The sequence below is a fragment of the Phycodurus eques genome, chromosome 18 (genome assembly GCF_024500275.1).
Source record: "Phycodurus eques isolate BA_2022a chromosome 18, UOR_Pequ_1.1, whole genome shotgun sequence".
Lineage (NCBI taxonomy): Eukaryota > Metazoa > Chordata > Actinopteri > Syngnathiformes > Syngnathidae > Phycodurus > Phycodurus eques.
The window spans coordinates 14,223,207-14,246,914 of NC_084542.1; the positions used below are offsets into that span (position 1 = coordinate 14,223,207).

Sequence of the window (23,708 nt, forward strand, 5' to 3'; positions counted from 1 at the left end):
ATTTTGGGCCAATCAGATTTCAGCCTCTACGTGTTGTCATGGCAACTTGATTCCTCAACCAATCACGTTTCAAACGTTCATATGACGTCACACGTTTCGGTCCTCTAGATGGTTGATGTGAGCAAAACTTGCAAAACTGTGACGATGTGCACACATTAATAATGGGGATCTCTTATGAGAATGACACACTGTACTCTATACAAATCAATTTTGTTGTTTTAAGATGAGTGTATTTTACAAAAATATAAACAAAGGACGTTATGTCCATTCATGTTGTGAACTCGTGACTTTTTGGGGGGGAATTATTAATTAATGAGATCAATTTCAAATGAATTTATTAATTAAGAATGTTAAAATTCTGGTACGATTATGACTATTTTCTCATCATTTTGACAATTTTCTTTCTTTCAGTCTGGAAGCAGTTATTCTTTGTTCATCCACCCAAAAAATGTTTTAATCCAAAATCAATCTGTTCCACACACTCACACACACACACACACACACACACACACACACACACAGGAATGACATAAAAACAATGAGGATCATCATGATGAGAGGTTTTATTGCAGGGCTGTTGATATCAGATAAATAATCAGATTGGCAAGTACGCAATTTCAATGGGCTCCATCCGACACATGTACACCACAATGTCTGATAGTCTCAGCACCAAATAGGTCATCAATCCACGCTGATTGTTCGTCAACTAACGGAAATTAAATAAAATGGAGACGAAAAAAAAACTTCAGGATTGCACAAAATTTCCTCTTTGAGCAGGTTCAATATCACATTCTAGATCTAGAGGGAGCAACACGCACATGGAAGGAAGTAGCTTCAGAACGCTGTAGGGATAATAACTATCTTTAAAAAAATAAAAATAAAATAGACATGTTTTCATAGCTTTGTGGCTTTTTTCTTAACTGTGCTCATCTCACTTCCTCGGCAAAGTACCGCAACAAACCGTACCGTGTCGTCTTTTTCCTCACATGATTCATAAATAATAAATAAAAGTGTTGCAGAGCAACTAGACACAGCAAGTGAAGAGGAGAAAAACAATAAAACCCTGATATACATTCATTTGTATAAATAGTCTTACTATATCATGGCTATACAGTACGTGATGAAACGAAAAATGTTCACTTTAAAAACAAATCAAGTCCCAGTGTAATATACACCAATAGCCACCAATTTCCCAGCACGCACCACTGGAATACAAGTCCGGTGTCTGGAATTTTTCCTCACGTCACATCACACCCGAGTCATGCGAATTTCTGGAGACGCTGCTTTGTTTCCTGTGTTACATAAAATACAAATAATAACAACATATCTGTGTTTATAGGTTTTACAATTGCACAAACCTTGTACATTATGAATTTAAAGTGAAACAATTATGAAGAGTTGTTCCATTATCATGCTTAAAACCAAAATGGCAGACTTCTCGTGCATTTTTCCAGCATTACTTCCTGAGACTTTTTTTTGTGGGTCTACACATGATAAAAATAACTACCAAATTTCATGTTACAAAGTGAAACTGTCTTCAGGGTGCTGAATTTTCAACTCAGTTTATTCATTTTTGATGAGTCGTTAAGCTTCATTGCCAAGCTCCACCCGTACATAATCACAAGAATCCAAAATGTTCAATATTTGGCACTGCCCATCTGCCCAGTATACATGGCTAAAATTTAGTACCAAGTGGATAAAATCTTTCGGATGAGTTTGTATTTTGAAGGAAACCTGGAAATGTCCAAATTGACAGCAAAATGGTCACTTGAAACCAAAATGGTGGACTTCCTGTGTCTTTTAGGGCATGTGCTGCTTGTGACTTTTTTGTGCACATATTCATGATCGACATATCTGCCAAATTTCATGTTGCCAAGAGAAACTTGATTGTGACTCACCGCAGTTCTTCCAAGTGTAGTTTATTGCGCAGTCGCACTTTTTCCGTGATGGGGTACAGAAGCAGGATCATGAGGCCTGTGATGATGAAGGCCACTGGGGCGGCGCCGATGAGCAGCTTGAGTGTGTACACCACAGGGGCGGGCTGCTTGCAGGCGCCGTTTTCGTACCCTGCGAACCTACGCATGCACAAAAAGATAACCAAAGATTTAAGCAAACCAAAATGGCAGACTTTCTGCACGTTTTGGGGCATAGATTTTTAATACTTTTTGGATCGACTCCTGGTAGACATGTCTACAAAATTTCATGTTGTTAAGTGAAACTGCCTCCGGTGGCTGGATTTTTCAAACTCATCTTATTCGAATTTTGTGTTTAATGGCGAGTCACGAAACCTTGCCATGATACTTTGCCCACACACAAAGACGAAAACCAAATATTTTCACAATTTAGAGTTGCCCATCAATTTGTATATTGTTGCTGTCGGGCGGAAACGTCGTGTGTCCAAATATGGTCAATTTCACGGCGAGTCATCAAACGTTACGTTACAGTCTGCTTGCACCGGTGCCAAGTGGGGCAGTGCCCCACCGGATCCATTAGTCACCGGAACGGAGCTGGATGCGAGTGATGGCGACTTACTCCAGGCACAAGGTGGACACGCCCAGAGAGACGGCGGCGGCGAACTTGGTGAAGAAGACGTAGAAGGAGTAGAAAATGGCCTCGTGGCCTTTGCAGTACGGGTTGGCCAAGCGGAAGTCGTCCACCACGTCGGGAAGCATAGACCTGCACCAGTCATATTAACGGTCAAGATGGTGGAAATAGCGCACTACAATAATGGAGTCTCACCAGGGGAGGAGGAGCGAGGCGGCCACGCTGAGTCCGGAGGAAACGGCCACCACGTACGCCACCACCACATTGGGGATGAACACCAGCATCATTGTGAAGGGCATGATCCACTAGAGAGACGAAATGGCAAATCTGTTTATTGTGACAACACATGCAAATAGCCAAGTTGTATTCATACTCATAATATTAATAATAATAATAATAATATAATTCTAATAGTAATACAAGTGTGATGATAGACTCACCGTGATGCCGCAGAAAGCTGCCGTCTTCTTCCCGAACCTCTGCAGGAACCACTGCCACAGAGGGATGCTTACCACTGCAGACACCTGAGAGCACACAACGTATACACATTCTAAAACAAATACTCGAGGAACAACTTTAAGCTACAACTGTAAGATTTTTTTTTAAAAGGTCATTAAAATGACAAAATAATCCTGAATTACAAAGATATTGCCACATGAAAAAGTAATATCTTAGTTCAAATAAATACAATTCAATTGAAAATTAGGACAGCTGAGACAATTAGGCTGCACTTTCTTTTTTTTCTTCTTAATGCATTATCGGTATCGGATCGGGACTCGGCAAAAGGATGAATTACATATTTTGTGTTACACTGTATACTAAACCGGAGCAGACAAGAAATGACGAATTCTGCCCGGGGTTGAAAAAAATCACCCCTGAGGCACAGAGTTTTAAATGATTATCACTTGTGCAAATATATTTAAAACCTAAAGGCAAACATTATGTCCCTAGTTGCACTTTAATGAGTTTTTTTTTTGGCTGAATTCTCCAACGAGTTGAATTTAAAGTGTGGAGGAAGTCAAACATCTGCTAAAGCTCATTTCGGGAGGAATAAACCAGCTTTAATAGAGTATTTCTGTCGGAACGTCCAAAATGAAAATGTCAGCGCACTCAGTGGCAACCAGTGTCTTTTTGTCTACAAATATAACATGTGATCAAAAAGGATTTTTACGGGAGACTAGCCATGTAATGGCCATATTGTTGTTCAACCAACTCTACACTCATTGGCTGACTCCCACGTCACTCACCACGGCAGGTCCCGCCTTTTAAAGCCACACATATTCAAAGTCACAGAGAATACAGTGTAGAATGTGAGGATGGTGACTCCAAGTGGACAAAACTAATACCTGCACCTCATGTGCGTATTTTGTATTGGTATTATGGATGAAGGTATAAAATGTATATGTAAATAATAAAATGAATATATGTGATTTTCGTCTATCGTGGGTGGGGGGGGTTCTAGAACGTAACCCAGGTGATAAACGAGGAACTACTGTAAACTATACGTTCCAAAATAGAACTTTTTGTTTTCCATTAAATTCGTCGTCTATGTCCAAAATGAAAGTGTCAAGTCACTCAGCGTCGAGCGTTGGCTTTTTGTGCACATATATACAGTCGCACTTTCGCAGCCAAAATATTGAATTTCTGTGGAGAAATTGAGACTTTCTGGCCCAAAATATTATTTTTGTGCCAAAACACTACTTTTTGTGTCAACTATTGTCTATTTGTGCAAAAATACAGCACTTTTGTGGCCCAACATGGAATTTTAATGTCCAAATGTAACATTTACGAGGGGAAACTAGCCTGTTTGAGAGAAAATGATATTGTTTAAGGCAGAATGAAAGTGTCAACTCACCAGGATGGTCAGCACGATATTCTGGAAGTGTTCCCTCAGGTCGGCCGCGTACGTGCAGAAGAGGACAAAATTATTCTGCACCAGCTGCACACAACAAGCAACAAGGAGTCACACGATGGCGGCCGAGCACACCAAACGTAGCAGAAATAGAAAGCGGGACTTGCTCTCCATTGATCCGCCGACCGGGCCGAGAGCCATTAGCATCGATCGGGCTGGCTGTGTTTTTACCTGAATGGCCACCAAGATGAAGAGGAAGGCGGCAGTGAGGATGAGGTAAGGACCGTGACGCATCACCATGACGAAGCCGCGGTGGAACGGAATCTGCTTCTCCGTCTTTGGCGCGTACGGATCTGGACAAGAATCAGGGCAGTGACTAACATGCATAAACGCAGACTTTTTTTGACAGGTACCTTAGAGTTTTTGTGTACAAATAGTGCACTTTTGTGGACAAATACAGCGTTGCATTTGCAGGAGTCCCTTGTTTATCGCTGCGTTTACATTGCAGAATAGACGAAAAGCCACGACGTACAGGCTATGTACTTATTTTATTTATATATTGATGATTTATGCATAATACCAAATGAAAATATGCATGTGAGGTGAAGGTATTGTTTTTGTCCACTTGCGGTCGCCATCCTCAGGTTCCCCACTGTGGTATCTGTGACTTTGAATTTGTGTGGCTTTAAAAGTTGCAGCCTGCCCTGTTGAGTGACGTGGGAGTCAGCCAATGAGAGAGTGGAGTTGGCTGGCTGTCGATTGGATAACCCGTTAGCCAGTTTGCGTGTTGAGTTCGTCTGCGCGAGTTGTGGCCATCGGCAGCTCGTGAATGAATGTGCTTATTACCTGTTTTCTTATTTTATGTTCATTAAAGCTGTTGAAAGTGCACTGGCGGCTGTGTCTATCATTGAACACCTGTGGAGAATTACAATTCGTCCTAACTAGCGGTGGTAGGCTGTATTAAATTTGCTCATGATGTTTACTTTTCCCTCGATGTGCAGTTGGAAGCCAATCCTGTTTTAAAGTAGACACATTGCACTTTATCTTCTTTTTTAAGTGTGAAATGATCCCAAACTGTAGACATTCTCTACATTTTTTATGTAGAGAATACAACTTTATGTATCAACTTTGGGCTTTTAGTGAACAAATACTGCACTTTTATGGCTAAATATGTTTTAATTCCAAAGTATTGCATATTCTGTACGTGGCAAACTAGAGTTTTTAAATAAAATATGATGTATTTTTGGGCGCGAAAAGAGGGAGTTTCACTTTTGGGGACCACATTTTTCAAAATGTTGCATTTCAGTGGGAAAGAAATAATTTCCTCCAAAATACATATTTTTTGAGACAAAATTTGGCAATTTGTGTTTGTGTCAACCACCGGCAGTCTGTTTAAGCAAGTTGTAGTCCTTTAAGGCTAAATGTGATGTTTTTGTGGCGTAATACAACATTTCCCTTGACAAATAGTGCTTTGCATCTTATGAGTTATAACTGAAAGCGCCTGGGAAGTTTCAGGGTGACTACTTTGAAGTGTTTTCCTTCAGTTGATATTTTTAAAACCACCAGGATGTACCGAAGACTACCACACTACTGTTAAACCTGTTCCCTAAATAAATGACATTTACTTCAGACGATGAACACGCCTTTTGTTTACAGTTTTTGATGATTTTTCTCCTCTCCATGCTGGTTAGTTAGTGGTAAGTGAAGGCCTCACCATCTTTCTCCTTGACTCCCAGGAACATGATCACAGTGCAGACCAGGAAGATTCCCCCGATGACACCAGCAGCGATCATGTAAACTTCCTTCTGCAACCAGAAAATGCCGTCACTTCCTCCATTTTAATAATTTCTAATGTCCTAACAAACTGTTCTAATCCATCCCGCCGCCTTGTTGGCAAGTTGTGTTGCGCTGTGTTACTTTCTCCTTGCAGAATACAGTAGTGAGCAAACAGGGACGGCAATTCAGACGCCAAAAATAGCGACTCCGCTGTTTATGTGCGTTTGTTTGCTCCCCTTTCCCGCCGTCATTATTTGCCTTTACCCAAACCACCGAGGAGGCTTTACCCAAAATGTGTCGGAAAGAACAAGCCAGGCCCAAATAGCTGCGGCCAAAAACCAAAATCCCAACATGCAACCTATCACATTACTTTTCCACTCTGCAGTGGCACACAAACACTAATATTACAGACACAAAGCACCTGCACGTGTTTCTGCTGGGACAAAAATGGTTCATCAGTCACAGTTTCAAACCAAACTGACACCAATTTTACATTAATCGCAAGAAACCAAAACCGAATGCAAATCAAAGATGTTTATTCTGGGTGTCCAATAAAAAGTAAATACTATACAGTACATCCGATTTGTTGCATTTTTTTTTTGGTTTTGTTTTTAAAATCCAAATTAGAGCGATCATTCACAATACAGCAAGAACCGTGATGATTTTGATGCTTAGGTTTTTACGAGTTTCAATTTAAAAACATATTTGACTAGTGAACTACTTCGTAGGCTAGTTAATTATCTAGCCAGTTATTTAGTTAGCTAATTATTTAGTTTACATGTAAGCTACATAGCTACTTATGTAGTTAACAAGTAATTTAGGTAGTTAGTAAGCTAGTTAGCCACTGACCTAGCTAGTGTCGTTAGTCAGATGGTTATTTTAGTTAGTTAGCTACTTAGCGAGCCTGATTATCTACTTAATTTGAAAGCTACTTAGATAGCTAGTTAGTTAAGTAATTAGCTATCTATTTATTTTATTTATTTCGATAGTAATTTTGTTAACTTGTACGATAGCTGCTTAATTGGCTGACTAACTAGCTTGTTAGCTACTTAATTAGCTGGCTAGTGATTTAGTTAATTAGCTTGTCATTTACAGTAATTAGTCCATTAGTCCTGTTAGTTAGTTAGTTATTAAGATACTTAACTAATATTTTTTTTATCTAATTGTTTATTGAATAATAGTTAGTTTGTCAGCTTGGCTACTTATTTAGCAAATAATTTAATTGGATATTTTGTGAGCAGTTAGCTACTTAATCTGTTAGTTGTTGTCTATTTATTTATTTAGTCCACGATCTAGTTAGTTAGGTATCGAGTTCTTTAGCCATGTTTTTTTTCCTGCAAAATATCCCTTTTGCAGGTGGCACGGTGGACCAATTGGTTAGAGCGTCTGCCTCACAGTTCTGAGAACCGGGGTTAAATCCCGGCCTTTGTGGAGTTTACATGTTCTCCCCGTGCTTGTGTGGGTTTTCTCCGGGCACTCCGGTTTCCTCCCACATCCCAAAAACATGCATGGTAGGTTAACTGACAACTCTAAATTGCCCGTAGGTGTGAATGTGAGTGCGAATGGTTGTTTGTTTGCATGTGCCCTGCGATTGGCTGGCAACCAGTTCAGGTTGTACCCCGCCTTCTGCCCTATGATAGCTGGGATGGGCTCCAGCACGCCCGCGACCCTAGTGAGGAGAAGCGCCTCAGAAAATGGATGGATGGATGGATGGAATATCCCTTTTGCCTGAGATGTGAGATGTCTTTAAGCGTTTTGGCCGGTATATAAATAGACTAATGACTTCAAGGCGGCGTATAGGAGGGATCCCCAACATCCAATCTCACAGAAATCCTGCTTTTCATTTGTGGGGGGGGGGGGGGAGTCATTTGACTGGTGGGTTACATTCCCACGTTATGCTGTTGTTGTTCTCAGCCACAAATTCAAATCATTCCAACTTCAAAATCGTCACCTCACTCAGAACGTCTTGGAAATTATTTTTCAAATTCCCTAAATTCCGACTTTCTCCACCATTCCAAATTTTGCAGGAAAGTTATTCATTCATTTCCACTTCTTACTTGGGTTAGTCAGCTCATCGTATTTATTGCATCACTCACGGCACTAAAATGCAACCCCAGTCATCTGCTTTTGTAAAGTATTAAAAGCTTTTAGTTATTTTTCCTTACAGCATGTGACATGTATTCCTCTGAGCGCACCAAATTCCGGACGACCTCCGCCCCGCCGCTGTTGTTGAGCGCATTGCTGGTGCCGTTGGGTCCCTGGCAGTGTTTGAGTCTGTGGGCACTGGCCACGATCTGGCCCTGGATGGCAGCGCCGGCCAGGGTGCCCAACACCTCCAGAGTCATTCCTGATTGAAAAATGTACAAACATCCCGTTATTCCCAAATGATTAACTTGACAGTTAGCATTTGGAAGGCGCTTACGGTAGGCGGTGGCCGAGTCGCGCTCCCGCTGGTCCGTGCTCAGGAACATGGTAAGAGCGGAATAAGGCACATGGTAGCACTACCGGGAAAACAATTGAAGCGGGTCACAACACAGAAAGACTCACACAAGCCGGAGCAAGAACACCACTGATTTTGGGTGATCAAAGGTGAAATAACACAACAAGCACAGATATAAGCGGAATGAGACTTTCAGGAGATCTCTATTGCTTGATCCGATTCAAGAGACAGCCTATAAACTGAGGAAATTAGTCTTAAATGTTAGCATAAGAACCCTGATAATGTTGAACGACATCCAGGACGGCATGCTTTCATTTTGATGGGCCACACACAGCAGTAAGCGGCATTTATCTGGCAAGTGTATACTTATCGCGCCATTAGCGTAGCACGATATGACAGGCCAAATAGAAGATGAACGGAGCGTGATGACAAAAGAGGCCAGGAATAGCCGCACTTTCCCTTTGAGGGGGGCGGCGCCCCGACAGCCCCGAGCTCTAACGTCTGACGTCTTCTCGAAGCGGGAGGGTAATTCCCACATCTGATTACTACTCCTGTTAATTTTTCACTTTCAACTTTCATTTCATGAAACTTCACATTTTAGATGATAAGTTGAGGGAGGAAAAAAATTAGACGTTGTAACTTTAGCCTTAAAGATATAAGGCTTGCCATGACATGGTAAAAACGACACAAACCTCAAAGGAATTTTTTTTTAAAAAGCTGCCTTTGGCAGTGTCACTTGGGTGGTATGTATGTACCCTTATCTCTGGGATGGTACTAGGGCTGCAGCCATCCATATTTTTAGAATCAATTATTCTACCGATTACTCCATTGATTATTCAAATGAAATTGACTTTATATAAAAATTACAGAGCAAAACAAAATATGCATGTGAGGCGCAGGTATTATTTTTTCCACATTCTGCACTGTAGTATCTGTGAATTTGAACATGTGTGGCTTTAAAGGGCTGTTTGGGTGTGGTACCTTTGACACTATGTCAGAGGTAAAAGGGGAACCTCCTGGTTCCCCTTTAACTGGGGTACTATCCTTGTCAATAGGGTAGAAACCTTGTCAGTAGGGTGGTACCCTTGTCAGTGAAGTGCTGCCTTAGTCAGTGGGTGGTTCCCTTGTCCCTGGGATGGTACCTGTGTCTGTTCGACAGTACCTTTGTCACAACGGTGGCACCCTTGTGAGTGGGACAGTATCTTTGTCAGCAGAATAGTCCCCTTTTCTGTGAGGTGGTGCCTTAGTTGATAGGATGGTGCCCATTTCTGTGAGGTAGAACCAGTAGGGTGGCGTGGCACCTTTGTCACTGGGGTACTGGTACCCAACAGTCGTGTTTTTTTTTTACCCTCGTCATGTAACTTACAGTTTGGAACGGTGCACGTACAGTACATTTGCGGTGGTGGAAATAGTTCATGTTGCGAGTACGGTACTCACTGTGATGAGGGTCTGGTAGAGGCAGTAGAAGCCGAGGTACCACACGAACCTCCCGGTAACGAAGGGGGGCACGTACCAGAGGTAGAAGTAGGACACCACCAAGAACGGCGTACAACCCACCATCCTAAGGGAGGGGACGGGCACAGGGGTGGGGACGCCATTTTAACCGCAGCTGTCAATCAAACGGTGTCCGCTTTAATCCGTTATGCAACATCAGAACCAGGTCACAACACTAAGCTAAGTTAAACTAAGCTGTCTGCTTAAACCTTGTTGTATAATATACACATTCGTACAGCGCTCAGTAGCTGCAGCTTTTTACCTGTAATTTTTTTTTTTTGTGGTGCTTTTTTGTCATTGGCTTATGGACTATTGGGCAGTTATTATTGTGCCCTACAAACTCTGCCTAGCAACAAGTTGCCGCGCCTCTTTGCAAGCTTAAATGTTATTTCTGTTTAGTTCGTGTTTTGCTTTTTCTCAAGCTTTTCAAGCGGACTCGCGATCAAAGCAGTACGACTCCGTCATCACTGTTCGCGTCATGTGTTAAGCAAAGTTACGTTAGCTGTAGCTTAGAAAAATGGGGGTGGAAAGCCAAAGTAAAACAAAAACAAACAGTAATGATTTTGTTGGCTTGCTAGCAGACATAAACCTAGGAAGGCAATTAGCAATTAGGAAGGAACAGGAGGAAAATTCAGTAAAAAAATGCCACTTGTTGCGAAGCTAAGTTTATAGGGCAAAATCACAACTGCCCCATATACTGTAGGCCAATGAAAAAAATAAGCCCTAAGTAGGATGTTTGAATGACATGAGGCTTGATGGCGCAGGAAAAGGAAGTCAGAGCGAAAACTTTGTCAAAACTTGACTCTTGTCGCTTGGCAGAGTTGTAGAGCACAGTCGTAACTGCCCCATAGGACAATGGGGGGGGGGGGGCAAAAGAATAAGTAAAACCCAAAAATTATAGAAATAATAATAAAAAAAATGTAACAATAAATCGGAATCAATCTGTATCATTTGTCATTAGTATAATTTTTTTCACCCCCCACATCTGATGACCTCCTCCCAAAACTCCACTAAGCACAGAATAAAGTTACCCCCCGCCCCCCCAAAAAAGATGACTTTTTCTAGACTTTACATCGATTTTATTGCCTTATCGGCAATAATTAGCATTTTATGCTGATCGGCTTTAATGTCATAATTCGCCGATCCGATCAATGACTCCGCAAAAGACATTTACTCCGCGTCGCCATCGTGTACAGTATATTTGAATCCAAAAGCTAGTTTACTTTTAGCCTTGTCGCGTGTCTTTTGGCGTAGTCCTGTAAATATCCGACGGCCAATAAAGTTGTTTAAAAAAATAAAAAAACATGTCGGCGGTGTGGAACAGACAACACGTCTGAGTCAGGCAACACGTAATGCCCGGATCAGACTACGAGACAAATTTGCTCTTTCACGATTCCACTATGTCAGACTACTACAGTAAAATCTTGTATTTTGTATGTCTAAGTTTCGGTATGGGTGAAGTCATTTAATTAAAAATAAAGTAATTTAATTACAGTAAGTTAGCACCCATTATTTGTGTCATGCAACGTTGGTTTGACCAGACTTATTAAAATACACGATCTGACTAGAGCAGTGATTTCTAACCTTTATGGAGCCAAGGAACATATTTTACAATTGAATTTTTTTTCCCCACAGTATGATTCAGACCCCGCCATATTTTGAAAGGACAAAAAAAGTGATGGTATTTAGGTGACGGTGCCAAAAAAAAAAAAAAAAAAAAACAACAACAACAAGCAACCTGTAACCACGTGATGCAGGAACAGGAATAATGAAGAGTGAGAGCCCGAGTGGTTTCTGGTAGCGTCCGGCTGCGTAGCTCCGCTCTCCTCCCGATTGTTTGCCACAACAAAAGACGACGCACAACGCTGGTGCTGCACTATTAGAGGGAGGGGTTCTGGGGCGAATGGCGAGAGGGGTTTGGGGGGGTTGTTCCACCGGTGGGCCATGACAGGGTCCCGTGAATGGGAATGCTTCTGCAAGATGTTGCACAAAAGACTCCCTCCCTAAATGCCATCCAACTGATAAGAAGAAAATCTCGCTTGGCTTATTTAAAAGGTGTTAATTGGATGAGGAGCAGAGGAACAGAGGGGATTTAGAGGTACCACAAAGGCTGCTTTACGCTACACCTAAAGTTGCAGCAACTTTTACTTCGTTTTATTTAAAAGTGTCGTTGTCTGTGGGGTGGAAACACTGCCAGCCGTACAGTGGAACCCCACTATTCGCAAGGTATTGGGACCAGGTCGGACAGCCAATAGTGAAAATCAGCACATGATTGACGTCCATCATAATTGCATTTTTTTTTAACCCGGAAATTATTTTATAAGTGGGGATAAACCATCAATAAACTATTTTGGGATGAGTGCCCCTCAAAAAAAGAGGGGGAAAAAAAGAAACAAATTTGAAAAAAAGAATTTGAAAAAAAAATGGGAAAAATAAATCCACGGATTCATGGTGAAGCACAAGTACGCGGTGGTCTACTGTACTTCTTTTAACACCTCATGACAATTAGGAATAATAATAAATCAAATAGAGTGGAGCCTTGAGATATAAGTTTTATACATTCCGTGACTGCGCTCGTAAACTCAAAACACTCGTAGCTCAAATAATCTTTCACTATCGACATTAATGGAAATTACATTAATCTGTTCTAGCCTCCTCTCATTTTTTTTGGTAATGTGTCTTTTAATAACGAAAACAGCACTTTATATATTATACTTCATAAAAATGTATTACATTTTAAATAGAATGGAAAGAATTCAACATTTTGCGGCTCATGATTAACTCATTGCGTGTCCTTCTGGGGTGGGCCACTTGGCAGTATAATGCAGTCATACAAACACAAATGAAGAACAATTGTACAACTACTGTAAGGGACTCCGTAAGCTGCAGTGAAAATAGTCTTTTTCTTTTTCTTTTTTACAGAGGATAAATGATATAGAAGCGGTGTTGAAAATGGATGGATGGATGGATGTTGTAACGCCACCGCTTATATCCTATTCATTGGCCCGTTTATGGCGTTTTGTATTGCCTGCTAGCTAACCGGACCTACGGCAAAACTATGTGGTTGTTTTAAATAAACAATGTGGGATTCTCTTGTTTTATGTTTATTTTGACAGTAAACTTCAACTGTGAGTGGCATTAAACGGTTTGAAGGCTCTTTTTTTTTTTTTTTTTGCAGTATTGTTCACTACCTGTCAAACGGCTGCTTGTTGTGGAATTAGTTGAAATGAGTTCGCAGCCACCATACAGCGCTCATATCTCAAATATTTGCTTCCAAGTTAAAGCAAAAACTCGTTTGAACGATGGCTAGTATCGATTGAAAAAAAAAAAATCGGAAGTTGGTTCGCTTGTATCTCAAGGCGGCACTGTATGTCATTTTTGTTGGTTTTTATATTGGTGACAGTTTGACCCAGGAGCAGATGATTACCATTAGCTCCATTTTTTGCTTTACTTTACTGTCACCTCATAAACCAGAGCACTGGTCTACATATGGCTGCTGGTTGACAGGACGAGCGGGAGGGGAAAGGCACTTCCTGTCTAGGAAGTTTTCCACCAACGAGGCAGGCGAATAACGACAAAGACGTCACGCGAGTCAAAAGATGTCGATTGTAACGCAGCAGACTCCGGAAACAAACTCGCCCGCGGACTCCCAAATCAGGCAAGGTGGTTAAAGTGGGCCTCAGCTTCACTCTGCTCCCCTGACTTGGCCTTCTTCCAAGCCTGGTCTGCTCATACACGTGTGATCTAAAGGCCTATAATGTATAAGCAGCATTAAAGTGTGTGTGTAATTACAGCAGCTGCTTTACACAAAGCAGCCCGCTTCTTAAGTCCATCACGACAGTAAAAGCCTCGCGCGAGTAAATCCAGGACACTAAAAACCAAAGATCCCGGTGGAAGTGGATGTCGCCCAAAGTTGAAACGAAGCGTTACGTAAACGCAGGGTGCGTCAGGAAGAGCGCAATTAAAGCTAAAATTTGCCACAGGCTTTTTGTTGATGTAGGGCGAAACAGAAAATAAATACAAAAAACGACAAGAACCTACAGTGGTGCCTTGAGATACGACTTCACAATATCCAGTCGCCAGCAATTCGCATTGGTTTCACTTGCAGTGGAAGGACAATATGCACTGTTAAACTGGTTCGCCAACCGCCAATAAACACCACAGTAGAACAACAAGGGGGGACAATACATGAGATAAATTTGTGTTTTGTGCCCGTATTTTCCGCATTTACAGGTAACGTGGCAAGCAATTGTGGTTACTGTGGGTTTTTATACACTAGAATACGTTTTAGTGCATTTTTTGTAAAGAAAAAAACATGTTCAACAAAGGGGAGCTGGAATGGATAAAATGCATTTCCATCCATTTCAATGGGGAAGGATGATTTGAGATCCAAGTGTTTTGAGATAGAAGCCTGGTCACGGAACAAACTAAACGCGTATCTCAAGGCACGACTGTATTTTGTTTGGTAGTCCCTTAACCGTTTTGGTCCACATCACAAATTAGCAAGATAGCATAAGAAAAAGAGGGGGTGTTTTTTGAGGGGGTGAAATGTCACTTGCTACATTTGCAACTTTGCACAGATTCACAACTGAAAATAAGCATATATTTTTAATTCTTTCATCTTATTTTCTTATTCTAATTATATTTCACAAGTCATGAGACTTATTCACCAGGGCATGAGTCTGCCGATCCTGGTCCACTTGGTCTTGTTGATGAAGAAGCCCACCACAGGATCCACCACGGCTCCCCAGGCCTTCCCGACAAACAGCACCATGGAGGCCTGGAAGGCGTTGATCTGCGCAGGGAACATTTTCACCGGGATGGAACCCTCATCTTAAAGACGTCACGTTGGCATTCGGGCTCACCTGGGCGACGTCCAGCAGGTAGATCTGCAGGAAGAAGGCGGTGGCGCTGGCTGCAACCTCTTTGGGGACGCCGCCGATGGCAAAACACAGTTTGTTGCACACCGTCAGCTTCTGACTCGGGTCGGTCTAAGGGATTTAGGTTTTAGGGGTTGGGGGTTAGGGTTAGGGAGGAAAAACAACAACAACAACAAACACATTAAAAATGGACATATTTTTAACATTTCACTGGATTTTTGTAAGTGTTCCTACAAAATACTGTGTAATCATTGAGATTTACGACAACATTTAGCGTTATTAATACGATTTGTTTTTTGTTGTTTACAAAATACACTGGAATTTGTCACATTTCCTACAAAATGTAGTGATTAGTCAAATTTGCTACAAAATGCACGGTATTCAGCATGATTTCCTAGATACCAACTGCAGTTAGTATTTCCTATATACGAATTGCAATGAAATTTGTAGGGTTTACAAGTAAATACAAAGTTATTATTGAGATTTCCTAAAAAATTCGTCTGTCCTTGTATCTCTTTATTAGTTTTTTTAAAATGTTTTGTATTTTGTCTTGTTCATTACATTAAAAAAAAAAAAAAAAAAAAAAAAAGAGATAGCGTATACACGTTTTGATGTCAGTAAATAAATCCTACAAAGAGCACTTTACATAATTAGTATAATTCCAGAGTAAAGTGTACTGCACTGTAATTGGTAAGATTTCCGACACAATGCAGTATAATTAGTCTGCTTTACAACAAAATGCACTATCATTTGTAAGGTTTACTGCAAATCCAGATATATATCCTGATCGAGGGCTTTTATTTCCACTTTTCAAAGTATGATTGGCCTTTGCAGAGCTCTGACAAGTTTATAGTTGCGCATATTTGCGGTCCTCCGCAAGAGCGTGCAATTAGCATATTCTATTTGGGAGGAATAAAAGCGGCAAGCAGACCTTTGGGTGGCGAGCGTGCCCGCGGTTTGGGAGATTTTGGTTTCGCCAGTGAGTGCCCAGCATCTGTTTATAAAGGTTTAAAAGTGTCGGGATGCTCCGGTCGGGCTGAGGTTGCGGAAGTGAAAAATGATGACGGTGTGGAATGACGGCATGTAAATAACAAGGTGGTGAAGTGTCTATTGATTTATCCTGTTTGCTCTGTTTATTTTTATTTCGATCATAAAAAGGCATTCAGAGAACGGTAAACACTCCACTTTGCTCCCAATGATTAGGTACAGAGTCCCCGAAAGTCTCAGGGTACCATTAGATTAGTTGATATTGCAATGTAATTATTAATATTACAATATTATTTACTGGTTGTGATGACCCAAAACAGTACTTTTTAGGAGTCACAATGAGTCATTTATTTAACTTTAACTTCGCTCTTTGACGCAATTTCCTGCCTGCTGTATTTCTATTTTCAATGACACGTCCACAATGTGTCACTTTGAATAATGGATGGTGAAATGTCTTACTTATTTTTTTGTATTTTTACACTCCTGAATTGAAGTTCCCAGAAAGATGTTGATGAAATGATGAGTAACAAATCCAAAGATGCCTCCGCGTGGTTACAAGAGGCGCAATTACGTACAATCTCTCTTGGTAATCAACAGTTCAGTTCGTAGTTAACGAGGCGGTCTTTGAAATTGCCACAGTAACAAGAACACAAGACTTATTTAGTGATATTGTGAAAGCGACACATTGAGCTTCTAAAAATGCGAAAGTCTTCCATTTTCACAGATGGAATAGAGTATGGTGTTCAGTCAAGAGCGATCTCGCAAAATCCGAGGTCTGCGGACGTATTTAAGCCGCCAGCGGTTTTTTACTAGCTCATTCTGTATTCAATGAGGGTATCCGCTAACATTCAATGCACCAGTCACGCGCGGATCAGCGAGTCCTCTCCTGCAAGTAGAGACGTCTCCAAGCGAGACTATTTGCGTCGCTTTTAAAGGGGATGAAATAAGCCGCTTCGATTGGATAGGATTGAAGTCGGCTGCGGTGACGCCCACACCGGTGACCGAAATGACCAAAACTGGGTCTAGCCCACCTCCTCACAGAGTTATAGTAGTCACAAAAATAGAGCCCATGGAGTTGCAGAAAATACTAATGTCTTCAGTTTTTGCAGATGGAAATTAGAATCATGTTTAGTCGAAAATAATCACGGAAAATAGAAACATTTGCTACTAAAATACACTCACTGGACCCCTGCTATTTGCGAATATCGAAGATCCACGAATAACTGATGCTCATTATGATTGCCATGAATTTATTAGTAGGGTTTTTTTTGGGGTGGGGGGGAACTGAATAAGTGGGGAATTGGGTCCACAAAAGCGCAAATAAGCCGCAGGTCGGCAAAAACAAAAAATACAGCAAGTGAGCGGGGGTTCCACGAATAATGGGAGATTGGTTAATAAAAAAGAAAATCTACAAATACGTGAATCTGCGAATGCCAAACCATGAATAGAACTCGGTCCACTGTAACGTTTTTGTGTTTTTTGCATTAATTAAATTTTTCATATTCATATGGCAATGTTGTCAAAGCTTGCATTTTCACAGATGAGCATTAAGACGAAAACAAGAATGGGCTTAGGTCAAAAGAATGTACTTTAAACGAACATTTTGGGATAAAATTCCAACGTCTTTATTTTTTTGCATTGTTGAACCGTTTCATATAAATATGAAAACATCAAACTGACACTTGGAGTTGCACAAAATGGAGTCGTCGGTTTTCACAGACAAATGATAATCAGCAGTCGAGTATCATCTGGTTATAGACAACATAGACGGACGGATACGCTAAGTGTTTTAAAATTTCCAATTTAAAAATCAGTTTTTCAGTACAGAAAATGTCACGTGAAAATTCCGTTGTTTTGGTTGAAAATGAATTGCTTGCAGTCAGTCACCCGTTGAAATTGAGGCCATCTTTCGTGCTGAATAAGAGCGACCCAAAGTCGAAACACCAGCAAAGCGACCGCATCTCAGGGTGAAACGCTCTTATTACCGTGGCCCTGTCAAAACATGAAGAGCCCGGGGAGCGACAATTACCAGGAGGGAGGCGCGTAATTATTCCATCTCGAGACGACTGGGGTCAGAGGTAAGTAAAGGCTGAGGCTCTCGCTGCAATTAAGGCTAATTGGAGAGGAAATCAAAGTCTTTTCGGCGGCACCACGCCACTGATGATGTGCAAAAATATGCTGTGAACTCTTCTCTCGCTCTTCTCTCTAGCTTTTCTTATTCTTTCCTTCCCGACTCTCCAGCTATCATCAAAGGGGATAAACAGGACGTGCCGCCGAATGTTGTTCACACGAAAGGAAAAAAAAAAAAAAAAAAAAAAAAACTGCATTGCTCAACACGTACGTCAATACTAAAAATCACAGGACACTTGATTAGCTACAACTTCATCATACTATATTTTTTTTACATACATATATTGTACTTACAATAAATATATGTATTTAATCGATAGATAATAATCACAATGTAAAAATATCACAATATAACATCCGCCTCACAGTTCTGAGTGCCGGGGTTCAATCCCCGGCCCCGCCTGTGTGGCGTTTGCATGTTCTCCCCGTGCCTGCGTGGGTTTTCTCCGGGCACTCCGGTTTCCTCCCACATCCCAAAAACATGCGTGGTAGGTTGATTGAAGAGTCTAAATTGCCCGTAGGTGTGAATTTGCACATGAATGGTTGTTTGTTTCTATGTGCCCTGCGATTGGCTGGCGACCAGTTCAGGGTGTCATCCAAAGATTGCTGGGATAGGCCGCAGCACGCCCGCCACCCTAGTGAGGATAAGCGGAACGGAAGATGAATGTATTCATGAATAATTAAATATATTGGACGTACGGGAAATATATTTAACAGTAACATTATTATGTTAAAGGTAGAATTTTTGTTTTGTATTAAATCTCAGTCGATAATACATTACTATTATTATCTTGTAATAAAACTAAAACAAAACATAAACTTACGTAAAAATAAGATTTTAAAAAATTGCATAGTAAACAATGTACACAATATTAGTGTTCCATTTTTTTCTCATCCGTAAAGTCATATATTTTATTTTTTACTTTCATTTATTAAAAAAAAATCCTACTGCTATAACATACATTTCTTATGCCATTAATACATGAAATCTTCAGTGAGTCCCGCTGAAGAAATGAGTCCCATCCCACGTGTTTACACTGAGACACACACAGCCAGCGAAACAGTCAGCACAAAACTGGCGCAGGAGCAGGAATCAGACACTAAGGAAGTTTGTCAAAAAATCTGCAAACTGATTCCACAGGAACAAAAACAACCAGAATCAGGCACTCGGACACGCTCAAAAAATGAGTAAGAAAAAAAAACAAAAACAAAAAACACGAATAAGGATGATGATGGCAAATTATGTGAGTCATGTCTTAGGCTGTTTCAGTGACAAACTAGAAAATGAAGGTACAGGAACAGGAACAACCAGAATCTGGCAGCCACATGCTTAAGAAAACGAGCCCCAAAAACAAAGCTTAAAGTTGTTGTAAAGTGAAAGGAAATATCTTCTGAATTTAACACACCACAGAGAATATTGTTACCAACCCTGTCAAATTTAAATGATTGGAAAAAAAAAAATAGTATATGAAATGGTAAAAATGGTGAAAAATCTATCCATTCTCTCCGCTCTCGAATGCTTTGGGTGTCCTGCTCAACTGTCAATTGAAAATCAAACACCACTACTACAACCTGAAGAAAATGGATGCTACTTCGTCAAGCATCTTTCTTATACTTACACATAACTACATGTTTGAGCCGTGAAAATATTTCCACCCAGCCTCCGGTGGCTGGAATATATCCCACGTGACCATTTTCCACACTGCGACAACAAGGCGCTCTAAATCGGTCGCACCAGCCTGAAGAATGAGGCGCTCTAAAGTGGATATGCCAGCCTGAAGCCCAAGTCAACATGCTAGCTGACAAGTTAAGACATTTTTATTTACTTTTTCCCTCCTTCTCTTTCTTCTGTTTTTCTTTGCATGACATATAGGCACTCGTGGCTGACAACGAGGCGCACTGAAGCGGACACTCCAGTCCCAAGCCTCGGTCCATACTTTGGCTGTCAAGTCGGATTTATATATTTATCCCCACCCCACCAAACACCCCCGCGCTTCCGTCTTTCTCTGTGTGATGTGCGTGCACTCACAGCCAACAACGAGGCGCTCTAAAGCAGCCACGCTTTAAGGGTGTAAACATAGATACCGAGCTAACTGCGTGTCACAATAGCAGCGGATAACCGTAGACGCGAACAAAGGTGCTCAAGTTCTTAAATAGTTGTGGAGGCGCAACACATGCTGGGTATCACCGGGCCCCGTTTAAGCCACACCCCAAAGACAATCAGGAAAATTGAAATGGTAAAAAAAAAAATAATAATAAAAAAAAAAAAAACTTTATCTCCAAAACTGAGTACGCATTTTTCAACAATAATCTTCAAACACACACAATGTATTTAGAAACAAATCTCTTGAATTCACTGCATGTTTTTTTAAAATGCATACCACCAATAGTTTTCCTCATCCAAACACCACCTGAGGGCATCTCACAAGGGTTGGCTGGTCTTACCTGCTGAGGGACTTTGGCGGCTAACAGCGTCTCGGTGGGCTTGAGTATCTTCCCCGCCGCAGCCAGGCCCCCCTGGGCGCCGTTCTCCCCGCGGGCCATGGCGGAGAGGCTGTGGGTGAGGCGACAGGTGTGCTTCTTCTGGGAGGGTGCGCCGAAGCACGTGGGGCTGAGGCTGCGGGTGTGCGCCAGAAGGCGGGGCGGGAATTGGACGTGGCTTTGACTACGCGCCGGGAGCTCTGACTGCACCTCCTCCTCCTTCTTCTCCTCCTCCTCCTCCTCCTCCTCCTGCTCCTCCCGGACAACTCGGACGATTTCCGTCGCCATTCACATGCTGTTGTGCTCTGGAACGGGGAGGCCGGAGCAGGGGATGAAACACACACGCACGCACGCACACACGCACACACGCACGCACGGACAAAATAGACATACTCAATAACAAGTATGCACAACATGTGAGCTCAGGAATGCTGGCACACATTATGCGCATAGAATTCCATAATGGAACGATACTAAACACACACATACTACTACACACCTAAATGGTAATCACAGGTGAGGTACACCTCACACTAAAATCGGCCTTTGTAAAGATAATACTGCTACCGTACATTTTGTGTTAGTTGATATCAATTTGACAACTGTTTGTTACATACATGCATTTTATTACAGCCTTTAAAAACATAATCATGTCATTATGAAATAGAACTATTATCCATATTGACAAATGTTTAAAACACTGTATATTGATTGAAATTCATCTATGTCGTTATTAAATCATTGTCACTAATATTATACTTCCCACTTTGCATTCAATTAACAAATATTACTGTGGCATAATTAGACTACATTCTAGTGAGGATAAGCAGTACAGAAAATGGATGGATGGATGAATGATTACTTATCATATACAGAGTTGCCTTGAGATACAAGTGCCTCGCTTACGAGTTCTTTGAGATACGAGCAATCACTTGGCCGATTTTTTTTGCGTTGAGATGAGCAAGCGAAAATCTGAGATAAACTAGATGGTGCCAGCAAACGTCACAACATCTGGCCACCTTTAATTCACATTGGTTTCCTTGCAGTGGAAGGACAATATCACTTGGTGGCGCTAATGCACCATGAAGCAGGTTCGCCAACCGGCAATAGACTCCACCAAACATAGAGAAAAAGGAAGGATAGAACATTAGGTACTGTCATGCTTTGCGCTCACATTTTCCAGGTTTGCAGTTTATGTCGGGAGCAAATGTTATTACTGTGTTTTTATACAGTACAATACAGTTGATTGGATGTTTTTCATATTAAAAAATGATTTTAAAAATATATTTGGGTGGTGTTGTTGTTTTTAAGGGAGGTGGAACGGATTAATTATATTGCCATTCATTTAAATGGGAAAGATGTTTTGAGATACACGGGTTTTGAGTTCCTGTGCATTTTAATACAAAAAAAAACCTACCTTTACAAACATAATATGATCATTTTATTACAGCGTGTTAATGTAACATTATGATTATTAGACAGTTTTCTGTATGATGTGCAAATGACAATAACAAGAAACGTGTGATTGTGGATGGTGTTCATGAGCATTTTAATACCCACAAAATGCCTGTACAAACAAAATATGACACTTTTATGATGAGGTATTACTTTTCATCTAATTAGTTTGCTTCATCAGTGTCTGTAGATGACCACCATGTAACCCACAGGACCATCTTCTGGTGCATTTGTGGGGGAAAAAAGTACAATTATGGTTATTACTATTGCTACATCATACTGAGAGCTGTTTCTATTTTTTTTTTGGGGGGGGGGGGTGTTGGGGTGGATGGGGAGGGATAAAATAATAGAAAAAAAACATCTATCATAATGATAATGATGCTTAGATCTTATGCTATTAATTGAATAATACGTTTATTATGGCGTATTTACAGTGGTGTAGAGCTGTCCCTAAGATTATGGTTACCTCGTTTAACCAAAATATGCATTGCGGGTGGACAGCAACCCCAATAATACACCCATTGTTAAATTACTAATAACATCAAAATGAAACATTATCTTTACATGGGTGTGTTTTTTTTTTTAGTGCTGACAGCTGCTCCTAATATTTTGACCCTCCCAATATGTAACTAAATGACCAAAATGATCAATAACTGATGCAGTGCAAAATCACAATCAGAATAATCATATTGTCTAATTTGTACTCGGCCTCTTTTCCAATCCTGAATTTCCTCACCAGTGTGTGTAGGTTATGTGTGCGTGTGTGTGTGTGTGTGTGTGTGTGTGTGTATCAGGTGTACCTAATGTTTTGTCCACAAAGTGCAAACGGGATGCAACGCGAGTCCCGTGTCAAAAAAAAAAAAGGGGTCTGTTACTATTCCTGGCAGTGCACATCAATAATGAATATTTATAAAAACACATCTATACAAAAAAAAAAAAGGACGTGAATAAACACAAATGCGGGGTCTTACCTGCTGTTGGTGGAAGAGAGGCGAGCTCCGTGCAGCGGCGGGTCGCTGGGTGTGTGCGGCGGCAGCAGATCGTCGGCGGCGGGGCGGGATGAGAAGGAGACTGCGGAGAACAACCGGAGAGACACGGCGAGGAAAAGCCAAACAGGCGACGGTCGGTGCTCTTCAGCGGCGACCCCGTGCGACCGTCACCGTGTACTGCAACACTCATTCACACACAAACACGCACACACAAAAATGTAATATCATGTATTAGCTCTATTATGAAAGGTTACAATGTTTTAAAATTGTATTTATTATCGTTACTTTTATAAATAATCTGGAACTAATAGTGATAAGAACAAGAATAATACTGTCCCCATTATTATCATCGCTATTATATGCACTTTTAATGAGAATGACAATCCAATGTAGGTAAACTACTGAAGCAAAAGTCCCAGTTCAGTCCAATTGGCTGTTATCAATTCACAATATTAGGGAGACCTATCATACACAAAAGCTATTTCAAAAATGCTGCTGCTCCAAATTCAAACAAAATCTAATCACATTTCAATCACTTAAACTTATACACACCATAATGCATACATACATAATACAATTGCAATAAAAGTAACATCATATTTTTAACAGTAAACAGTAAAAGTATTGAATATTGAGGAAAAATTCAATTTGAGTTTTGAATGTAATTTTAGATTGATAGA

At 40.9% G+C, this 23,708-nt stretch overlaps 1 protein-coding gene across 3 annotated transcripts; it reads right to left on the bottom strand.

The window, feature by feature from the left end:
* Window positions 1-545: 545 nt before the first annotated feature.
* Window positions 546-23,255, bottom strand: mfsd2b (MFSD2 lysolipid transporter B, sphingolipid). 3 transcript variants are annotated; one of them, XM_061704533.1, is made up of 15 exons: window positions 23,011-23,254; window positions 20,549-20,889; window positions 14,972-15,097; window positions 14,777-14,901; window positions 10,050-10,173; window positions 8,595-8,673; window positions 8,338-8,519; window positions 6,111-6,198; window positions 4,628-4,749; window positions 4,400-4,483; window positions 2,985-3,068; window positions 2,740-2,849; window positions 2,533-2,676; window positions 1,899-2,075; window positions 546-1,292 (listed from the first exon to the last, which is right to left on the bottom strand). In XM_061704533.1, the coding sequence occupies exons 2-15, from the start codon at window positions 20,870-20,872 to the stop codon at window positions 1,244-1,246; spliced, it is 1,818 nt and encodes a 605-aa protein (XP_061560517.1). In that variant the 5' UTR covers window positions 20,873-20,889; window positions 23,011-23,254; the 3' UTR covers window positions 546-1,243. The 3 variants fall into 3 exon arrangements, with proteins under 3 accessions (XP_061560517.1, XP_061560515.1, XP_061560518.1); XM_061704531.1 differs by having other exon boundaries at window positions 6,111-6,201; window positions 23,011-23,249; XM_061704534.1 differs by lacking the exon at window positions 546-1,292 and having other exon boundaries at window positions 1,895-2,075; window positions 6,111-6,201; window positions 23,011-23,255.
* Between the last annotated feature and the right edge of the window lie 453 nt (window positions 23,256-23,708).